Source organism: Genypterus blacodes, unplaced genomic scaffold, assembly GCF_046128005.1.
Source record: "Genypterus blacodes isolate CSIRO-AG114 ecotype Tasmania unplaced genomic scaffold, CSIRO-AGI_Gbla_v1 ptg000048l_1, whole genome shotgun sequence".
NCBI lineage: Eukaryota > Metazoa > Chordata > Actinopteri > Ophidiiformes > Ophidiidae > Genypterus > Genypterus blacodes.
The window spans coordinates 946887-967907 of NW_027466861.1; the positions used below are offsets into that span (position 1 = coordinate 946887).

The following is a 21021-nucleotide window of genomic DNA, read 5'->3' on the forward strand; positions in this document are numbered from 1 at the left end:
TGTGGTTGTTTCCGTCCCTGACCTGGTCAGCAGACGAGACGAGGCTCCATCTGACCTGTTTGCTCTGAGCGTCGTCCATCTCGTCTCTCCACCGTGGCAATTTTCATTAGACGACACGTTTAACATCGACTTGAATTCAATTTGCATTTATATAAGCTTTTTCATTAGGACTTGGCCTCTCCGCCCTCTGACATTTTTTTTTAAAGGAAATTTGGTGGGAATCCTCGGCAGCCAATTTAACAGGCGGAGGCGTCGGCTTCTTGCTTTGCTTTTTATTTACTTTTTAATCAACTTTTGTGACTCCTAATCAAATCAAATCTCATTTCTTTTGTCTGCCTTTATGAAGCTGGCGCCGCTTACCCTCTCCCACCTTCTCTCTCTCAGCATAGAAATCTATTTGTTACATCTGTTCCCTTAAAAACAAACGCATAAATCTTCTCTCCGTCACTTTTTTTGTTTACCTTTCACGCCACCTTCATGATGGATGCGTTCACTTTGTCGAAAAATCACACGTTCCCTCCCCGCGCATCCTGGCTCTTCTTACGTCATCTGAATCTGCACACCGCTGCTTTGATGAGCAGAGAGTAGGGGTCACGCTGACCGTCTGGCAGGAAATCAGATATTTTGACGAATTGGATAGAGAGAGAGAGAGAGAGAGGGAGAAGGAGAGAGAGAGGGAGAGAGTGATCAGTGATTGAGTCTGAATAGCTTTGATTGTGTCAAAATGAAACTGCGCCCTATAGTATACGGCGTATTCAGGGATATGATGGGATTATTACCATAACAATATGCAAAAATCATTTTTAGCGACAAATTCCACTTCAAGACATCGTGAAATATCCTCAAACTGCTCAAAACTCTGTGTGTGTGTGTGTGTGTGTGGGGGGGGGGGGGGGGGGGGGGGGGGGGGGCGTCATGCCAGAAAAACGTCCACAAGTGAAGGACGGATGATAGATGGGTAGACGTAGGTAGGAACAGAGGGGTCGGGACGACAGATGGGAAGGGGCTTCGCTCTTCTTCAAACCGGAGTTGGGGAAGTTTGATGGCTCCCGTCCTTACGTGGTTGTCATAGTGATGTCCTCCCCCCCTCTGCTTTTGCCAGGTGATCAAGCTGACGTTTGAGGATTTCGACCTGGAGCGCGGCTACGATACCCTGACGGTGGGAGACGGCGACGCGGTGGGCGACCAGAAGACCGTCTTCCACGTGTGAGTGCCTCCCTTGACCTCTATCTCCCCTGTGACTCCTCCTCCCTTTGCCCCTTTTGCTCCGCCCACTTATCTCTTCCGTTTTCCTCCTTCTCACTGCCTTGTTGCCTGCTTTCTCCTCCTTTCTTTTCCTTTACACCACCTGTCGAGCACGAGAAATCGATGCCGCAGCACATCATGCCAATCAGAAACAACATCCTAGCCGTGCGCTGCGGCGTTGTGGGTTGCATATCGATGCCTCCTAATGGAGTTTGCTTGGGCAGATGCTCCATAAGGTTTTCACAGGATGTTGTTATTAATCGTGCTGAAATTTATCACCTTAATAAAGTTTTTATAGATCGATTTTTTTTTATGCCGTGCTGCCTCGCCCGGGTGGGAACTGGGCGGAGGCGGGAGATAAACCAGGGGCAGATTGGTGGTGGGGTTTAGTTGTTTGGTTTGTTTTTGGCTACCCGCACTTAAACTCACACACACCAAACAACAGAAATGACCCTAATCGAGCTAATTAAGCCACTAACTATTCCTATATGCTCGACTTTGTGACGTCCCCACGTGTTATGGAATGGCAGATTGGATCGGCTCCCGCATGACAACAAGCTGCAGCAATTAAGCATCGCAGAATATTATGAAGTTCTCCACACAGGTTATCTCAGGACAAGTGCAGAACAGGCAAAGAGACTTCTGTTAACTTTAAGAGGTGTGGGACTCAAACACAGCATAGTTGTTTATGTAGACCCCATATTGTACCTCTCGAACTACTTATAGGCCAAGATTATACGAGTCGGACCACTAGGGGGCAATGTGACCAATGTCAAGCTCAAAGTTTGTGCATTTATAAGGTGAGTATTTGGGGAGTCTGGTTATGTCAGCTCAGTCCACTAGGGACTCAAACATCGCAAACATCGCAAACATCAGCGCTGCAAGATTTACCTCAACGGTGCAAACAAAGACCATTTCCTTTCTATATTGGCAATGAGATTCTGACTCATCCTAACATTTTCCTCCTCCAAACCTTCTTTCAAAGCTTATTCCAGTGACCTCCAGTCCTCCAACTGGGTCTCAAACTGTTCATGTTTTGATGTGTTTGGGATTGTTAAAGTTTTCAACAGATTTACATTCACCGGGAGTCACCAAGGTAAACAAAAGAGTGCAGACCAACAAAATAACACCACAAAAATCTCACCCATCCACCATGAATCTGCCAGTAAGATTAGATCCCTAATCACATCCTCTGCTGCTACACACTTACTAATTAGACTTTGGTGGAATTACTATTCAAATAGGATTAAATTACCTTTGCAGCATTGACTGATCTTGCCTTCATTTCCCTCTTTCTCGTTCCCAAACGTTTTGAACTAAACTTCACAGACTGGAAGCACCCGCAATAGTTTTAGAGCGACGTTCCCTGATGAGGAAAGACAGAGAGTTTCACACCAAACTAGCTGCGTTAAAGTTGTTAAATAAGTCAGAAAGTGTGTAGTCGGTGATCACACACGAATGACGATTACACTCCACAATCCATAACTAATCTCTTGTTTTTCCCTCTTTGGCAGTTTATCCGGCACCACCACTCCAGACCTGGTTGTCAGCACAAGTAACCAGATGTGGCTCAACTTCAAGACAGACGACACCAGCGGCTCCCTGGGCTTCAAAGTGTCGTACGAAGGTAAGGACGCCTGGATGTATGAGCGTGACACACATCTGTGCGACTGCGGGGTCTCGAGCGGCGTTCTCCTTCCAGCCAAGTCTGCAGGTTTGCCTGGCAGTAGCGCGCTGAGCGTTCTCCCTCGGCCGCAGATGCTTGTTTTTCATCAGCAAAAATAACAGGGGAAAGTGGAGCGGCGCACGGAACCGAGGCGTAATTAAAACAATGAGTTCTACTTAATGACGAGAGAGAAACGCTCTGAACCACTTCACCTCCCAGACTGGAGCAGCCGCAAATTGCATTTGCATTCTCGATTACTTGTGTTTTAAAACTGATCATGAAGTGTAATTGCGAACGCGGCCGCACTGCGAGGCACGCTTCCATGCACCTGTGTGTGTGTGTGTGTGTGTGTGCGTGCGTGCGTGTGCCTGTTCGTATACACTCAGCAGTGCAACAAAATAGCCAAGTAATAGTTATCATTGAAATTCTGTGTGTGTGTGTACCAGACCTGCGGTTCTCCAGTGAAAATGAGGTCAAACTGTTTACCTTATATATTGACAGATTCACACACACACACACTCAAAGGAAACTCGTCTCAGTCACTTCTTACCCCGACCTCCTTCCTTCAGTCCAGTCGAGAGTCAAAGTAAATCAGAGTCTGCTTACTTAAAATGTGGACGCAAATGGATTTATTCAAGTAAGCTCACCTCGTACTGTGATTACGCAAGAAAGAATGTACACCAGCTCTATAACAGTCCTAAAAATAACCTCACAGTTGTGTGTCTTTGCATTAAGCAGGAATAATGAGCGCGTGGTCATATAGGACTTTAAAGTTCAGCTCCCTGGTCTCTGTTTGGGCTCTGGCGTCTCTTTTTAAAGGTGACTTCCCTCAAGATCAATGAAGTGTCTGGCATGTGTTGCTGCCTCAGGATGGCCATGCATCCAAACAGCACAGAGCTCAAAGTATGAGCTCTAATTCATGATCATCATTAAGGCTCAGTATGGATTTATATCCCGCTTCACCCCCGGTGCTATTTAAACCTGCATGATGTGCTGCCATGGGTTTCCTGTATAGATGAGGAGCGCATTTGCTTCCTGTATCCTCCATCCTGACGCCTCTGCAGGAAGCCTCAGCAGGAAGCCTCGGCGTTCTCATCTGCAGTCTGGTAACCTGTTGGAAATGAGGGAAGAAAATTGAGTATTCATAAATCTCGGTGATAATGAAACGGGCTTGTGTGGTTTTAGAGGAGGCGGGAGGTTGAGGAGGTGTGTGTGTGTGTCGGTGTGTGCGTACCTGGGAGTGCTGGCGTCAGCTCCTTATGCAGGTGTGAGGGGAGCAGGTACAGAGGAGCTCCAGGTGATCAGCGAGGCGCAGCTTCAGAGGATGAAGACTGAAGACTTTGTGCCAAATGTTGTCGTGTCGTGTTCTGGCTAGAAAAGGCGAATGATCAGACGCAGGACTGCAAAGGGTCAAGAGAGGAGCGGGTCTCGGAGATGACACACATCTCTCCAAATATCATGGAAACACAAGTCGTCTGGGTTTGACATTTGCCAGATGGGAAACCTTTTTCTCTCCATTGTTCCTTTTTTTGTTTCCTGGTTGAAATGAGCGAAATTGAAGCGGCGGAGCCCGATTCATTGTTGCGCCTCCGTCTGGGCGTAATTGAGCCGAGCCAGCACTGTGGGCGAGTGTTAACTGTTAGCGTTAATGAAAAGAAAAAAGACTGCAACTCTTGCCAGGAGTAATAAAGCAGCTTAAAATAATATTATTGACGAAAATTGGCCGCGGTAACGAGAAATTAGGTATGATGAAGCTTGTAGCAGAGGCTTCAGCAGTTCATTCAGTCTTTATCAGTTGGTTAGTATATCTACATCAATATGTTTATGCGTTTAACTTTCTAACTTCATCTGCAAAATCACAACTAATGCAACGTAGAGATTTCTGGTGCCTAAAGTGAGGTTTGGGGACCTTTATGGGGACGTCCTGGTAAAACGCAGACATACACACATTGAGATCCTGCACATATGTGATGAGTTGGGGTCACATGTTGGCTACGTTTTGGCCAAAGTTGCTTTAAATTGGGATTATTGGGAAACACTTTTGCTCCAGCGTCCATCCCTGATTACTGAGGCAGTTAAACCTTGTAAGTAAATGCAGGAGGCTGCAGATGTCCTTCAGTAATGGCCTCCAGTCTCTCTCTCTCTCTCTCTTCAGGATGCTAACGAGCGCCCTGGTAATACATCCAAGCTGCTCACAAACGAACCATTAGCTTTGGATGTAGCTAACTATTAGCTGCAAATCACTGCCACGTGCCACTTCCTCCCGTCTCACAGCTGCCGGAAAGGTAAAAAGTGATCTCCGCTGACGTCTACGTGTTTTTCCTTTACTCCGCAGCGATTGAGCAAGGCAGCTGCGGAGATCCCGGCATCCCGGCCTACGGCAAGCGCGAGGGGACGGGCTTCCGTCACGGGGACAGGCTGTATTTTGAGTGTCTGCCCGCCTTCGAGCTGGTGGGCAAGAAGAACATCACCTGCCAGAAGAATAACCAGTGGTCAGCCAAGAAGCCCAGCTGTGTGTGTAAGTGTCTTGTTTGCGTTCCTGCGGCGTGTGTACGTGCGTGTACATGCTGCACGGCGGCGGCGAGGCGGCTGCAGCCTGCACGTGCTCATCAATATGTATGGGATGTTTGTTTTCCCGATGGTTTTCCCCAGCAGAGGCGGTGGATTTAGGAAACAATAGGAGGGATTATTAGCTCATTAACGCCATGAAAGACAAACACGCAGAGTTAAGGAGCATTAGGTTAAAGGGGGATATGTACAGACACCGCCCGCTGCATTATTGATAAGACAAAAGCCTGGACACAAACAAATTGTTTCTTTGTCAGTTTCAACGACGTAATCCAGGAAAAAACACTTTTGAACAGTAATGTCACTTTTCTTTGTGTAGCACACAGGTGTTCAGGGTCAAAGGTCGCAAGAAACACTTTCCGACAAAGAGGAAATTCACTAGAGCGCATTCCGCTCACGTCTGAAGCCTGATATTGTTTATTAGACTCCACCGTGTTTCTATTTAAGCGATTTCTTTCCTCCGGCGACTCCTTCATTCTTCAGCTTATGGCGTGATCTCTGTCACGCCGTGGCAGATATCTGCTGTTATATTGGTGCTTTTCTCCCTGATCTGTCTGTTCCGTATCTCTGCTTTGCGGGACGTGAGGCGGATTTCTACACATTCAATAAAAATGGATCAAGTCGTGTTTTGTACTCGGCAAAAAAAGGAAAAGAATCTGAGAAAATGGGATCTGCCTGTTTTCTGCCTTACTTCCATTTTTCATTCTCTCGTCTCTCTCTCGTCTCTCTCTCTCTTCTTCACACAGTCTCCTGCTTCTTCAACTTCACCACGCCGTCCGGGGTGCTGCTGTCTCCCAACTACCCCCAGGAATATGGCAACAACATGCACTGCGTGTGGCTGATCATCACCAACCCGGAGAGCCGCATCAACCTGGCCTTCAACGACCTCAGCATGGAGAAACAGTTCGACTTCCTGTCCATCAAGGACGGCGGAAAGGTAGAAGCTCAATAGAAGTACCTTTTCCTGACTTCTTGTATCGAGACATCTGCCTCAATATCTCCATCCTGTCTTTGTTAGGCCGAGTCTCCGATCCTGGGCACGTTCTCCGGCGAGGCCCTGCCCCCTCCCATAACGACGAGCGCCCACGTGGCCCGGCTGGAGTTCCTGACTGACCACACCTCCACCGACAGAGGCTTCAACATCACGTTTACAAGTGAGTCCAGTCCCCGCGGCTTATCACAAACCCCCTCACACACGCGCGCTAGATCGCTTTTTATCCCCTTAGATTGTTTGTTTGTGTGTGTGTGTGTGTGTGTGTGTGTGTGTGTGTGTGTGTGTGTGTGTGTGTGTGTGTGTGTGTGTGTGTGTGTGTGTGTGTGTGTGTGTGTGTGTGTGTGTGTGCTGTGATGCCCCATGAATCATCCACCATATCTCCACGCCTGTCGCCGGCAGACTGCACAAACTACTGCACCCATTGGGCCCACCGTGGCGAGAAAACACTCCTGTCCCTTTTTCTTTTGTCCAAATCGAGGCTTTGACGCATAAATAAAAGCCGGTGCAGACGCGGCGTCCTCACCCCGACACCTCCTGTGCGTTCGCTCATTATGTTCTCCTCCGGTCGCCCTGCCGGGTTCTGTGGAGATCCCGTTGTTGTGAATGTGCTGCGAGGGGTCCGGCCGCGCTATTATTGGATTTTTTTCCGCACTCGCAGTAATGTTTAATGAGCCCGATCTTTGCATTCGCTCACGTTTCTACATAATGAATCACTTCTTAGGGAGGGTTAGTGTGCAGCTAAAAAAGCCACAGAGCCGTTTCATGTAGAGTTAAGGTCTCACCGCTGTTTTAGTGCTGGAAATAGTTGCGCCCGACTCCCTTTAATGCCGGCAATAACAACTTATTTTTACTTTTTATGAACAGTGGCCCCAGTGATCCAATTCTTGCTTTCTTTCATCGGTCCAGTCAGAGATTCTCAGCCAGAATTCCACAACATTCTTACGCCAGGACAGTCGAGAGAAGGTCCCACTCAGTTCTCACCAACTCTAATCGTCTGCATCGTAAACACACTTCCTCAGTTTACTCAAATCCAAACCTAAGTCAGCCGTCCATCAAAGGGTTAAGACGGTTTAGAGTTTCCCGCTCAGCTAATCTGCTACCGTACGGCTAACCCATTGATTCGGGACAAACCCTCCAACTCTCCAGAGGGATGCGACCCTGCCAGCCTCTGAGCCGCCAACACACACACACACACGCTCTCACCCTCACTGTTTGTTGCTCTGCGGGTTCATTTGATCCTCTGTGGTTTGCTGCATCTCCTCCGCTCTCTCCGGATCTTTCCGCCGGTCTGCAGACGGTCCCACCGAGGCGCCCACGTCGCTGGCCTGACCCGCAATTTGGCAGCTAATGCATTAATCACCAGCTCAGATGAATAAATAAACAACCAACAGCAACACAGGGCGGATGGACGTCAAGGGCGGCTAATGGAATGTGACAGTCCTTTCCGGAGAATAGTGTCATGGTAACTGCAGGACGGCTTTTAGACCCAGCAGACGCCGTCCGTCAGTCTGTTCATTAAGGACACCGCAAAACTGTATCCAGGAGGTTTTTGGCACATTGATAAATAAGATGATGGTGATGGATGAGGTGCAGGGGGTTCGCTCTCCGCTCGGGTCTTGTGGGTACAGAAGAGAGATTCATCAGCACCCACAGGTGGCAGCCCAGTACCCGTGTGTGTGTGTGTGTGTGGCAGAGAGCGATAACGGCACAGGTGTGTATTTGTTTACGCACCTTCTTCCGGGTTGATGCCTCTTGTGTTAGCCACTGACTTTTCTTAGCTTGGATGATTTTTCGGAGGATTTCAAGTCATCAAGGACATTGAGTTTTTGCCCGTGACCATTGGTGTGTTTGTTTGATTGGTTGAGCCACACAAAATCCATGTTGGAACAATGGGCCACTACTCAATGAGGAACCAGTTACATCAACTTTTACACTGAGTTGTTTCTTCTGCAGTACTTAGTAGTTTGCTCACAGCTGCAAGGTCTTGGGTTCAAACCTGAAGCCGACTCTAGGTATTCAATCAGTTGTTCTCCCTTGGCTGAAGTATGAACTCTGAATGTCCTTACAGTGACTCAAAATCTGTGTTTTTTTATCATATTTTCTACAGCATTCCGCCACAACGAGTGTCCAGACCCGGGCGTGCCGGTGAACGGGAAGCGTTTCGGCGAGAGCCTTCAGCTGGGAAGCTCCATCTCATTCCTGTGCGAGGAGGGCTTCGTCAAGACCCACGGCTCGCAGACCGTCTCCTGCATCCTGAAGGACGGCAACGTGGTGTGGGACAACGCCGTGCCGCGCTGCGAAGGTGGGTCAGGGACAGCTCGGCCATTTCGACACGTTTGCCGGAATTTCGGGAGCCGATGCGACCATTTTTACTTTGATCCCCCAACATGGATGATTTGGTAGGTGACGGTGCGTTTAACGTTCTACTGACACCGTTTTCACCTTTTTCTCGTAAAAGCTTACGGGTGATTTGGAGTTATGCATCACTTTTATTCAATATCATACGGTCAGTAGTTATACAGGATATTTATGCCGGAGTTTGCATAGTCAGCTCCAGCACGAGGCTCAGCAGGTACGGATGGAGATGCGGGGCGTTTAAGGTATTATGAGGTGCACAGTGTTGTGATAAATTAGTTCATTTACAACTGTGCTAAACTTGTGAAATGTGAGGTTGCTTGTTTAATGCGTGTTTGAGGCGGCCGAGCTGTAAGCATCACAACATCTCGGGTCATCTCATCAACGCCTCGGGTACTAATCAGATTGGTGTTAATCCAAATGTTGCACCACAGAGGGACACACAGTGACCCAGAGAGTCCAGGAGACCAGAACGCCTCCACTAATGTCCCACCGCCCCAGAAAATTAGACAGAAATGGAATGTCTCATTATGTTGCAAAGGTGTTAATTCATTTCCTTTTACACTTGGAACAAATATAATTAATGTCAGCGATGTTTTAAATTTGAGTTCACGTATTCATGACGTTACACAGATTGGACGTGTACATCCACCTGCTTAACTTTAAAATTATATTTAACCCATGAAACAACAACAACAACGGCAACTTCTCTGTATTTGCTGGTGATTTGAGCCAAAGAGTGTCTGCACACACATCCTGCCTTCATTTGAAGTCCAGGTTGCACCGGGCCAGTATCGGTGCTGCTTCCTCCGTCATCCAGCAGGGTCATGATGTTGGGAGATGCCGCCTCTCCATTGACTCCCATGTTAATCCATCTACGGCAACAGAAGAGGCCCCGAAACCCGATAACACCTCTACCTGTCAATATCCCACAATCTCTGTGTGAAAGACGAAGCTAACGGATCTCTTTGATTGCCTCCATTTTTGTTTCTGAGATTGAGCGAAATCTAAAAATATCTTACCACGTCCCCCCCCGCCCCGCCGCGGGTATAAAGCATTTAATCCTCCAGATTGATGTATAGAAGGCAAGCAGGGGTGTCAGCAAGTGTGTGTTTTAATCCCGCCGCGAGGCCTCTCTTCACAGCACACCGTTCACGATATGCAAAGGAGAGGCCATTATTAAAACGCAGGGCACTCCCCCTGAGTGCCGCGCGAGCTTTGTATTCCTCCGAGACCATCTATCAAACCTTTGTGGCGTAATGCGTTTTATAGATGTCCTTCAGTGTGCTGAGTTGGCTGATTAAATCATCCCACTTCAAAGAGAGGCAGAGCGAGGCAGCGAGGGAGAGCACGGTACTGTAACTGTAACTAAGCCTTTCCGCTGTGCCGACGTGTTCCGGTTAGAGAGATGCACGGGCGCAACAAAGACGAGGGGGTGCGAGCCAGCGGGATCAGTGTTCTCCCCCGTCTATTGTGCTCGCGATCAAAGTTGCTCCAAATTCTCCGTTTGATGGCGATGATGGCGGCTTTTGTCGCCGTGGAGCGGATTTAGGGAGACGACAGCAAAGCAGTAAATGTTCATAAATGCAGCACATACATGCCACACACTGACACATTTATAATTCAGCCTCTCTGTCTGGATCTGTCGTCCCTCGCTCTCTCTCTCTCTCTCTCTCTCTCTCTCTCTCTCTCTCTCTCTCTCTCTCTCTCTCTCTCTCTTTCCCATCAGCCCCCTGTGGAGGCGAACTGAAGGCTCCCACTGGGATCATCCTGTCCCCTGGCTGGCCAGAGCTCTACAAGGAGGCCCTCAACTGCGAGTGGATCATCGAGGCTCCTCCAGGCTACCCCATCAAGATCATCTTTGACAAGTCAGTGGAGCCGCCGCCCGGCTCAGTTTCACACACGCTTATGCTCGCTCGCTTCCTGCTGCTGCCTCCAGCCGCACGTCTGCCTCGCTATCTGGGTGCAAGGCGGGAGATCTAATGCACATTAATATTCATCCTCAACCAGCATAACACTGTCTTATTTAGCACGTTCATAACTACTTAATTTGATGGCCCTCTGCTACAGTTTACACACACACACACACACACACACACATACACACACACACACACACACACACACACACACACACACACACACGCATGCATGCATCATAAAAACGACAAACACTAGTAGTGGCTGACGCTGATGTATGGGAGAGGACAGAGCGCTGTTTGGTGTGTGTGCGTGTGTGCGCGTGTGCGCGGGTGCGTTTGAGACGCAGCATCAAACGACGCTCGCTCTCTCACGGCGACTCGTCCCTGTACCGCCGCCTCATCATCACCGCCATGCAAAATGAATGCAACGTCAATGTTTGTTGCTCTTTAATTTTCATGTTACATTAATAAAGAATCACAGCGCGCTTCATTTGGTTGACACGACTCCTGAAACCCAGCAATTTATTCACGGCTTTGGAGAGAGAGAGAGAGAGGGAGAGAGAGAGGGAGAGAGAGAGGGAGAGAGAGAGGGAGAGGGAGAGGGAGAGGGAGAGAGAGAGAGAGAGAGAGAGAGAGAGAGAGAGAGAGAGAGAGAGAGAGAGAGAGAAGAGAGAGAGAGAGAGAGAGAGAGAGAGAGAGAGAGAGAGAGAGAGAGAGAGAGAGAGAGAGAGAGAGAGAGAGAGAGAGCGAGCAAACACACACACACACACACACACATGGGAGGAGATGATTCAAATATGCAATATGTGTGGAACTTTCCTAAGAGTCCAAATCGGTTCCAAAGTTCCAGTAGCCTGATTGGCTTATTTAGGGCTTTATTCCTCATCACCAGCTGACAGCACATTATGCCGCTTATTATGCAGGCGCTTATTAACTTTAAATGATTGTATTAGTTATTACAAAGTTCTGCAGAGAGAAACGTTTGTCGTGGAGTTCAACACATGGACGCTGATGTTGACCTCTTATCGCATTTCAGTCTGAAGACCTTACATGTTTGTTTGAAATGACTTAGCTAACGTTTAAACCTTAATCTTGCCAGGTGTGATTCGTGTTTCAGCTTCATCCATTGTATCACACGATCTCATTCCTCAGCTTGCGGTTGAAATCATCTCTCTGTCCTTTCGCTCAGGTTCCGCACCGAGGTCAACTACGACATCCTGGAGGTTCGCGACGGCCGCTTCCCCTCCTCGCCGCTGATCGGCAGCTACCAGGGCACCCAGGTCCCCCAGTTCCTCATCAGCACCTCCAGCTTCATCTACCTGCTCTTCTCCACCGACAAGAGCCACTCGGACATCGGATTCCGCATTCGCTACGAAAGTAAGCGAGCTCAGCTGTTTGGGATTGGGAGGGATCGGGGCACGCCGCCGCCGCCACTTAACGAGCGGGGAAGGGATTCAGCGGTGCAGTAAATATCTGATCAGTGTCGCACAAAGCTTCTTATTAGACCTGCATAATAAGAAGGATTATTATGTTTGAGACAGAGTGCCATGCTCAATATTCCACTGTCATACACGCACACACACACAAACACTCTCTCGCTCTCTCTCTCTCTCTCTCTCTCTCTCTCGCTCACACAAGCTGTTCAATCCCTCAGATAAAATCAGCTCACTCCCCTCCTCATCGACCTGAGTGACACACTGGTGACCTTTGGCTCTTTCTCTTTGGGCTCAAAGCTTCAATAATTCACTTAGTTAGAAACTGAAGCCTGTGAGATGAAGCAGCAGGAGTTGAGTCTTTATATTAGTCTTATTCTTATTCAAAAGTCTAACGGCGTATTGTCTTTTTAACTTAAGCTGAGCAGATAGACTCCTACAGGCCTTTGGTATAAGTTTGTGTCTCTGCGTGTGTGTGTTTCTCCGCCGCAGCCCTGCAGCTGCAGTCGGATCACTGCGTGGACCCCGGCATACCCGTCAACGGACATCGGCACGGCAACGACTTCTACGTGGGCGCGCTGGTGACGTTCAGCTGCGACGCCGGCTACACGCTCAGCGACACGGAGCCTCTGGAGTGCGAACCCAATTTCCAGTGGAGTCGTCCCCTGCCCAGCTGCGACGGTACGTTTGCCCGGCGACCGACCCCCCGCAAACCCACGTCCACTCGGTTCACGAATGAGATCAAAGCCAAACTCGTCGTCACAGGGGGGGAGGAAAGACGAGGAGCCGCCTGAGGCATTTGGCTCTGTTTTGTCTCACGTTCAAAACCTTGTGTGTATTTATGAGTCGCTGGCTTTTGAGAGTTTCTTCTGCTTCATTTCAACATAAATGTTTTATAGGTACGTCAGCAAGTTGACTCTTCCTCCTCCTCCTCCTCCTCTGTAAATGCTTTTATGTTTAGGGCCCGTATTGATTTCCACCCACCCTGTAATGCTCCTGATGATCCCACATCTTCTTTTTATGCCGGTCTTGAAGGGCACCTCCAGGAAAATGCATTTCGCCCCAGACGACTTTTACCGTTTTTTCAGCTAATTGTATTTCCCCGTCTTACCTCCTCCGCTCTCTCTCCTCTTCCTCCCTGTTGTTGGCAGCGCTGTGCGGCGGCTACATCCAGGGTAATTTCGGCACCATCCTGTCGCCCGGATTCCCGGACTTCTACCCGCACAACCTGAACTGCACGTGGATGATCGAGACGTCACATGGCAAAGGTGAGCGCAGTGACACCGAGTCAACACACGCTCACCTCGCTTCCAATTAACCTCACCGTGTCATTTCCTGTCGTCGAGCGGCCCTTTTATATTTCGATGAACAAGCTCCTTCTCCGTGCCGACCGGAATGCTGAGAGGCCTCGGGCGACGGCGCCGCAGGGACGGGCGACCCTCCAGCCTGCAAAGCTCGGCTGGTATATGGATGTTCTCTCTGCGTGGGCGATGGAGGTCATGTCGGGTGCACAGCCGAGCTGAAGAGGCTTCAGTCACATGATCACACATTCAAAACTCTCTATAAGCCGGGTAGATAAATGACCTTTTGAGTCTGAAATCCTGAGTAAGTAAGAGGGAGTAAGTGTGTCTTCTCCCTGCTTTACTGCTCCGCTCCTATACAATGTGTAATCATTCTGTAGGCTTCTGGGTGCATTGAAGGTCAAGCTCCTTTTACTACATACCTGAATAAGAATTTTCAGTTTTCCAATTCAAATACTGGAAGCCCCCCCGCCTCCTGTCTTTGTCTCCTTCTCCCTCAGGCGTTCAGTTCACCTTCCACACGTTCCACCTGGAGAGCCCTCACGACCACCTGCTGGTGACAGAGAACGGCAGCTTCTCTCAGCCGCTGTGGAGGCTGACAGGCTCAACGCTGCCGCCAACGCTCAGTGCCGGCCTGTTCGGGAACTACACCGCACAGATCCGCTTCCTCTCCGACTTCTCCGTCTCCTACGAGGGCTTCAACATCACTTTCTCCGGTGAGGACGCGCTCACGTTAGCGGCATTGAGAGTCCAAGCTTAGAAAAGGTTGAAACATCAGGCACATCAGGTTCATGTATGGATAAGAGATTTGTCCCGACTGTGTCATAACAACGGTCCGTGTCGATAGTTTATTGGCACAGAAATGTGATTATTTGCTTTTCTGTCATCCAGACTCACAGTGTGTGCTGAAAATGCCTAATTGCCTGAACTGGAGTATGAATAATGGAATGGTTCACATCAAGAGAATTGATTAATTTGAAATGACTCAATTAGACTGGAGCACAGATGGACTCGTACCTACCCAGCCACACATTTCACCTCTCTCCCCTCTTTCCGGTTCGTTACATTTGCCAGTTTGCACATCTAAAAGCGTTCAAACTTCACTCTGTCGCCGGTGTTTGTGTTTCAGAGTACGATTTGGAGCCGTGCGAGGACCCCGGCATCCCGCCGTACAGCACCAGGAAGGGGCTGCAGTACGGCGTGGGCGACGCCCTCATCTTCTCCTGTTTCCCTGGTTACCGGCTGGAGGGTCCGGCGAGGGTGGTGTGCTTAGGGGGCAGGAGGCGGGTGTGGAGCTCCCCTCTGCCAAGGTGTGTTGGTAGGTGGTCACATGCTTTATTTTGGCTTTGGTCACTCCCCCCTTACCCTCTCTCTCACCCCCCCACCCGTCCCCACGGTGACATCACCATCACTCACGTAGAGACAAGTGCACCTTGAGATCCGAGGCATTTCCCCCCCATACATTCTCCTCATTCATCATCTCTGTAGTCACCCACGTTGTTTCCTCGTTGGCTCACATCCCAGAAAGGCTCTTTTTTGACTTTGGCCCTATAGAGCCTGATGAGGCTGATGTAAAGGAGACCAAACATGTCGGCTATCGATTTGTCTGTAATACTTGGCAAGGCGGTGGCTCAAGCTGCATGGATTCAGGTTTAACGACACATTAGACCCCTAATAGCTTTGAGAGGAATCCCGTATGTCTCACGCTAATGTTAATGCACAGAAACGGGAAGATGGCGGCTGACCTTTCCGTGCTCGCCCCCTCTGAGCTGCAGCGGTGGCGGCGGCTGCGCGCAGGAAGCAGAGGTGAACACGACTTTTTATGAATCACAAACGCGCCCGGTTTCCAAACGGAGGGAGTCATTTGTAATTGTTAAGAAGTTTGACACCCTACAAGGAAAATTAATTGCCTCCAGCGAGAACATTCTGTTTGTCCCACTGTCGGCAGGATATCGCAGAAAGTAAAGGATGGTTTTTTTGCTGGAGAACGAAGTCAATGAGAGGCGATTGGATTGTTCCGAGGTGGATTTTTACTCTCTTACTTTGCGAGATTTGTCATCGTTTTTGCTTATTTTTCCGCCGCTTGGACACTAACCTTTATTGGAGGAAAAGCCGTTTCCTATGATCGACTATCAACACACGCGCTTTAGCTCCAATCCCGCTATTGATCGGGATCTGCTGGATTTGCATAAACGCTCAGTTAAAGGTCAGACATGGCTGATGCTGACTCGGCAGTATTGACATTTACTCAGTCAGTTATGGATGTAGGTCCAGAGGAAGATGACGATCATAGTTATGTTGTATTATAAAGTTATATGATAATATATTGAGGGAAGTTTGGCTTTGTATTGGCAAGAGGCAACAATAATACTTAATAATGTCTGATTTGATGAGCGGTTGTTGTGGTGTGTGTGTGTGTGTCACATACTTTGAAAGTATTTGCTGATTTATTTCTATTCAAATTACATTTTTATCAGAATCTCTCTACTTATTAGATGAACAAAAAGCTTTGGTTTGATGTTGTCATAAATATACTCAAACAAACAAACAAACCACACACACACACACACACACACACACACCTACTCACACACTCACACACACTCACATTCCAAATTCCAAACATTTCACACACATTCTAGCAGCTATTTAGCAACACAAACTTTATGAAATGTTTATGTTCCTTTCTTTCTCTTGGATTATTTCTTCCCTAATGCGGCTTCAAAAAAGCAATTTCCAAAAAGAGTTGAAATTGCTGTTAATCGTATTCAGATTGCATTGTGATTACAATGATGTGCAGCTCAGCGTTCACCCCCCATCTCCTCTCCCCGTCCTCCCTTTGCATGTCAGCATGAATAAACACACATTTGAGTTTCAAGCATATAGCGATTGACATGTTCTCTGTTCTCTCCTACACTGTCTCTATTCTCTCTCTCTTTCTCTCTCTCCCTCCCTCCTTCTTTCTAGCTGAATGCGGCTCATCCGTGACCGGCATGCAAGGGGTACTGCTGTCACCCAACTACCCCGGTTACTACGGCAACAACCACGAGTGCATCTACTTCATCCAGACGCAGCCGGGCAAAGGCATCCAGCTGCGAGCGCGAGACTTCAGATTGGAAGAAGATGACATGCTCAAAGTGAGTGTGTGTGTGTGTGTGTGTGTGTGTGTATGTATTTCTCTGTGTGTGTTCCCCATATCTGTGTGCACTCTTGGTAAGCTTAATACCTCACTCTCCTCTCTCTTCCTCTCTCTCTGTCTCTTCCTCCCCTCAGGTATTTGACGGCAACAGTAACTCGGCTCGCCTGCTGGGGGCTTTTACAGGCAACGATATGCTGGACGCCATGCTGAACTCCACCTCCAGCTCCATGTGGCTGGAGTTCATCAGCAACGCAGACAACACCAGCAAAGGCTTCGAGCTCTACTTCACCAGTAAGCCAACTCACACACACACCGTAACACAACCGTCCTCTTCTTTAGCGGCCTCTTCTTTGACGTCCTCTCCCTCTCTCTCTCTCTCTCTCTCTTTCTCTCTTCAAGGCTTCGAGCTGGTGAAGTGCGAGGATCCCGGTGTTCCCCAGTTTGGCTACAAGAAGGAGGACAAGGGTCACTTTGCAGGGAGCACGGTGTCGTACACCTGCGACCCGGGCTACACCCTGAAAGGCCCCGAGGTGCTCACCTGCCTCAGGGGGGAGAGGAGGTCGTGGGACAGCCCCCTCCCACAGTGTTTTGGTGAGTCATACGTCTTGTTGTGGACCCTGAAATGACCACAACAGTCCTATCATAAATTGCGTGAAACCATTTAAAAGAGTGAGTTTGAGCTTTTAAACAAGCTTTTAAACAAGCTTTACACGGCTCACCGGTGACCTCTTTACTTTAGAGGTCAATGATTTCACGTCTTTGTCGTATTAAGCGTTCGTTGCCGCGTCTCATCTGGAAGGACGCGGCTCCATTTAGCTCTTTATGTTACATCACGTCTGCACATTCCATTTTTTCCCCGTACTTGTAGTACTTTTACCAAAATAGGAGTCCTGGCCGTATCAGCAGCACACAGGCGTGCCTTTAATTCCCTTCCCTCTGTCTTACCAGCAGAGAGGACAAAGAAACGCATTGTAAGGAAATAATGTCAGCGGCGTCGCCAAGGGTGAATTAATTTTACTGCCCTTTTCATTTGAGACAATAGACTTCACCCTCAAATTTAACATTACACAAAAATACTATACATCACGTTAAGTTTTATAAAACTGCAACCTTTTGGAGTAAATTCAGACACACAGCTGTGTTGTTTTAGCGGAATTCATTTAGAGGGGAGACGGAGCTCCACCTGGACAAAACCTGCAGGCTGAACGTATGCAGCGGTAAAGAACAGGGCCGTTAGAAGCGCGTTGTGGGACTCCAGCGAGGGCCCGGATGAGGAGCTTTCAGACGGAGATGAGCGGCGTTTTTGGCTCTGTGGTCCACATGATGCTCGGCAGAGAGACTTCAGTGTTTTGGATGTGAGGCGAAGTTGGAAAGAAGAGAGTAGAATTTTTAATAAGGATATGAATTTTAGACCAAGGATGATTATTGCAGATTTGTCCCAGATAAGGCCTGGCCTCAGAAATACCCTGGAGTATTCACTGGCTTTTCCACATGAGTACTTGAGTACTTACAAAACTGAAATAATGATAACCAATTATAATGAGGCATAAATAAAGTGTCTGCAGCTTCCAACATGTCCAGATGAGCACTTTTGTTGAGATGAGCTGCGACAGGCTGGCAAACGCAAAGGGTTGAAGCTTAATCACGTGACGTTTCCAACGACTATGTGTCTCCTGCCCCGGAGGCAGACAGATCTGGAGGAAAGGGAGCGAAGGGTTTCACTGCTGTGTGGAATAAGTGAGAGTCTACAACATTTAGAGTGATGGGAAAGACAGTAAAAGTGAGTAAATGTCTTCTTCTTTATGTTTAAGTGTCCAGCTCAGTGCAATTTTGCCCACCGAGCAGAAAGCACTGATTGTCCAAAATGTGGAAACTGTAACTTAAGCACTCAACCGCTGCTAGGTGTGTAGCGGATTTTGATGGTTTTGTTAGAATAGAAGATACTGAGGATGAGGAGCATAATCTGCCTCGTCCTCTTGGTCTTTTTCTTTGTGTTTTCTGTGATTTATCTTGAATACAATGCAAACAGTGCAACGTCTCTAATGCTCTCTGACGCAAGGAAAGGGACATAGACTTACTTCTATCAAACCAGAACTTCTTCTTCTTCTTCAACCCTTCAAATACTTGAGATTTGTTTCATTTTTAGAAAGTTGGCTTGATTTTGAGGTGGATGCTGCTCGTCGTCTGTGTGTTGTCGTATCAATTCTGGAACACATGTGGATGTTCCCCTGCGCTGTAGTTCTGTTCTCACATATCAGGCAGCAGCTCAGTGACACGGCGGCTCACGGGCAGGACGCCGCGCTCAGACACCAGCCACCAGGCGATCAAGATGATATGCACGGTTCCATTTTCAACCCAAACCTGACAGGTCATCTCACATCTGGGCATAAACAAACACAGAGGAAGCATCTGAGAACACCCTGTCTGTCCTCCCTGCGCCCTCTCTCTCTCCCTTTCACGGGCCCAATAGCGTCACAGCCACACACCAAATCCAGGAGAAGACGAGGCCGGAAAAGAACCCGCCGTCTCCTTCGGGTTCTTTTCTGGCAGCGCCGACACGCCGAAGGGGGGCAAAGGAAGGGCAGGGAAGGGAATGAGACTGAGTCAGGAGAGCTCATATCCTCAGAATTGACAAAAATGAAAGGTTGCTAGATGAAATCCCAGAGAGATGGTGGAGGAGGCACAGGGTTATGTAGAGGTTGATTTCATTTACACTTGATATTAAAGTGGTCTCCAGCACACACACTGTGGAAATGTGATTTATGTGCCTCAAAACAATCGCACGTAGCAGCTCCCCCCCTCTTGTAATTAACTGTTAATACTTTGTTCTTGTTTGTTCCCCCCAAAAAATCCACATTTGCAACTCTGTGACCTCAGAAAGTCACACACACACACACACACACACACACCAGCCTGATCCACGTGACTTCATGCTACCAGAATACATTCTTCAACAGTTTCTTCTGATTGTAGCATTTACTGAACCTAGACGGCGTATAGCGATAAATGTGCGACTCTCACCAGACTACTCTCTCGTCACCCAAAGACCTTCTCCCCCTCCGATTGTCGGCACAGTCATCAGCACACCGTCGCGCCTCTGATGGCGGCTCTACGCCACTCTACGCTGATGACTGCGGAGCGCTATTACGCAAAATCATCAATCCGCTTTCGCAAACGTACTCAGAACAACAACAGTGGCAAACTTGTGCTCTGCGATGATAAAGCGTCGCTGCAGTCATCAGAATGTGACGCCTGTGTGATCCATCGGCTCGTTTGTAGCTTCGGTGACGACCCAACGCGTAATCGTGCTCATTCCGCTCACGTCCTCTCGATAAAGATAAATCTGATCGCTCCTTATTTGTTTTTGCATTATTCTTCATGATGTCGCCTCTGAAGTCTTTTTTTTTTTTTTTTCTTCCAAGCAATGAAAAATAACAAACAGCTTTCTAAAAATGTGTTTCTTTAGCCCAAAATAGAGTGTGTGTGTGTGTGTGTGTGTGTGCGTGCGCATCTGCATTCTATTATGGGTTTATGCTTTGCCAGCAAAAATGATCTGAGGCCAACTCTGGTGATTATTGCTGTTTAGATGCATAATACATGAGGAGGATGGAGAGAAAGAAAGAGAGAAATCCTGAGTTATTTCTCTACATGTATGTACCCCGTCATATAGTCGGCGTGGGACTTGAAGCGTGATTGGCAGCGAGCCTCTGTCTGCGTGTCATTTCTGCTCCTCATCGTCATTGCCACGCTCGCAGCCGTCAGAGCGGATCCGAAGGAGTCGTTCCAACGCGTTGTCGAGACTCGCAATAACACTTTGAATCTGACGGCGCTGTGGCACGACTGCACACAGAAGTCTCCATTCAGTCAATTTCTTAGGCGAGTGTGTGTGTCCTCGTGTTGCTAATTGTCGACGCGAGTGAGCTCACACACTTCAGGGCAAATCTTCTTCTCTCCTCAGCCCTCATCCTGATCCTCTTTAACGATCACTTCCCCTTACAAATGCAGCCCAAACATCCTTTTTTCTCTGACGGGTGCTTGAAAATACATTTGAATATTTTGCGGCGTACATCAATAAGCCCGCTCCTCCTCAATCTTCCTTAATTGCGACGGTGAACTTGAGTCTAACACGGCGAAGGCCTGCCTGCACAAATCACCTCACCCAACATCGTTAAGCATTAAAGCCGCTTTCAAAGTCACCCGGGACGAGATGGCGGTGGATCGGCCGAGCCGATCGACGCACCGCAGAGTGTATCGAGCCGGCCACAAACGATGAAGCACTACCGCCGATGTCTGAGTGTGTGATGAGAATTAGGGACGGCGTTGAACCGGGGGGGTGATGCAGAGTGTGTTTGTGTCTTTACACCTCTCTAATCTCTCCCTCTGTCTCTTCTTCTCCTC

General features: G+C 48.4%; 1 protein-coding gene across 1 annotated transcript in view; it reads left to right on the plus strand.

Annotated features, from left to right (window-relative positions):
* Nucleotides 1–21021, plus strand: part of csmd2 (CUB and Sushi multiple domains 2) — a 189818-nt gene that overhangs the window by 98662 nt on the left and 70135 nt on the right. The window contains exons 11-25 of the mRNA XM_076149883.1: nt 1103–1206; nt 2760–2872; nt 5247–5429; nt 6226–6416; nt 6498–6633; nt 8581–8775; nt 10558–10696; nt 11940–12127; nt 12676–12864; nt 13335–13451; nt 13985–14200; nt 14614–14802; nt 16452–16621; nt 16758–16914; nt 17023–17214. Of these exons, the coding sequence (XP_076005998.1) occupies nt 1103–1206; nt 2760–2872; nt 5247–5429; nt 6226–6416; nt 6498–6633; nt 8581–8775; nt 10558–10696; nt 11940–12127; nt 12676–12864; nt 13335–13451; nt 13985–14200; nt 14614–14802; nt 16452–16621; nt 16758–16914; nt 17023–17214 (2479 nt within the window). The remainder of the gene's footprint in view (nt 1–1102; nt 1207–2759; nt 2873–5246; nt 5430–6225; nt 6417–6497; nt 6634–8580; nt 8776–10557; nt 10697–11939; nt 12128–12675; nt 12865–13334; nt 13452–13984; nt 14201–14613; nt 14803–16451; nt 16622–16757; nt 16915–17022; nt 17215–21021) is intronic.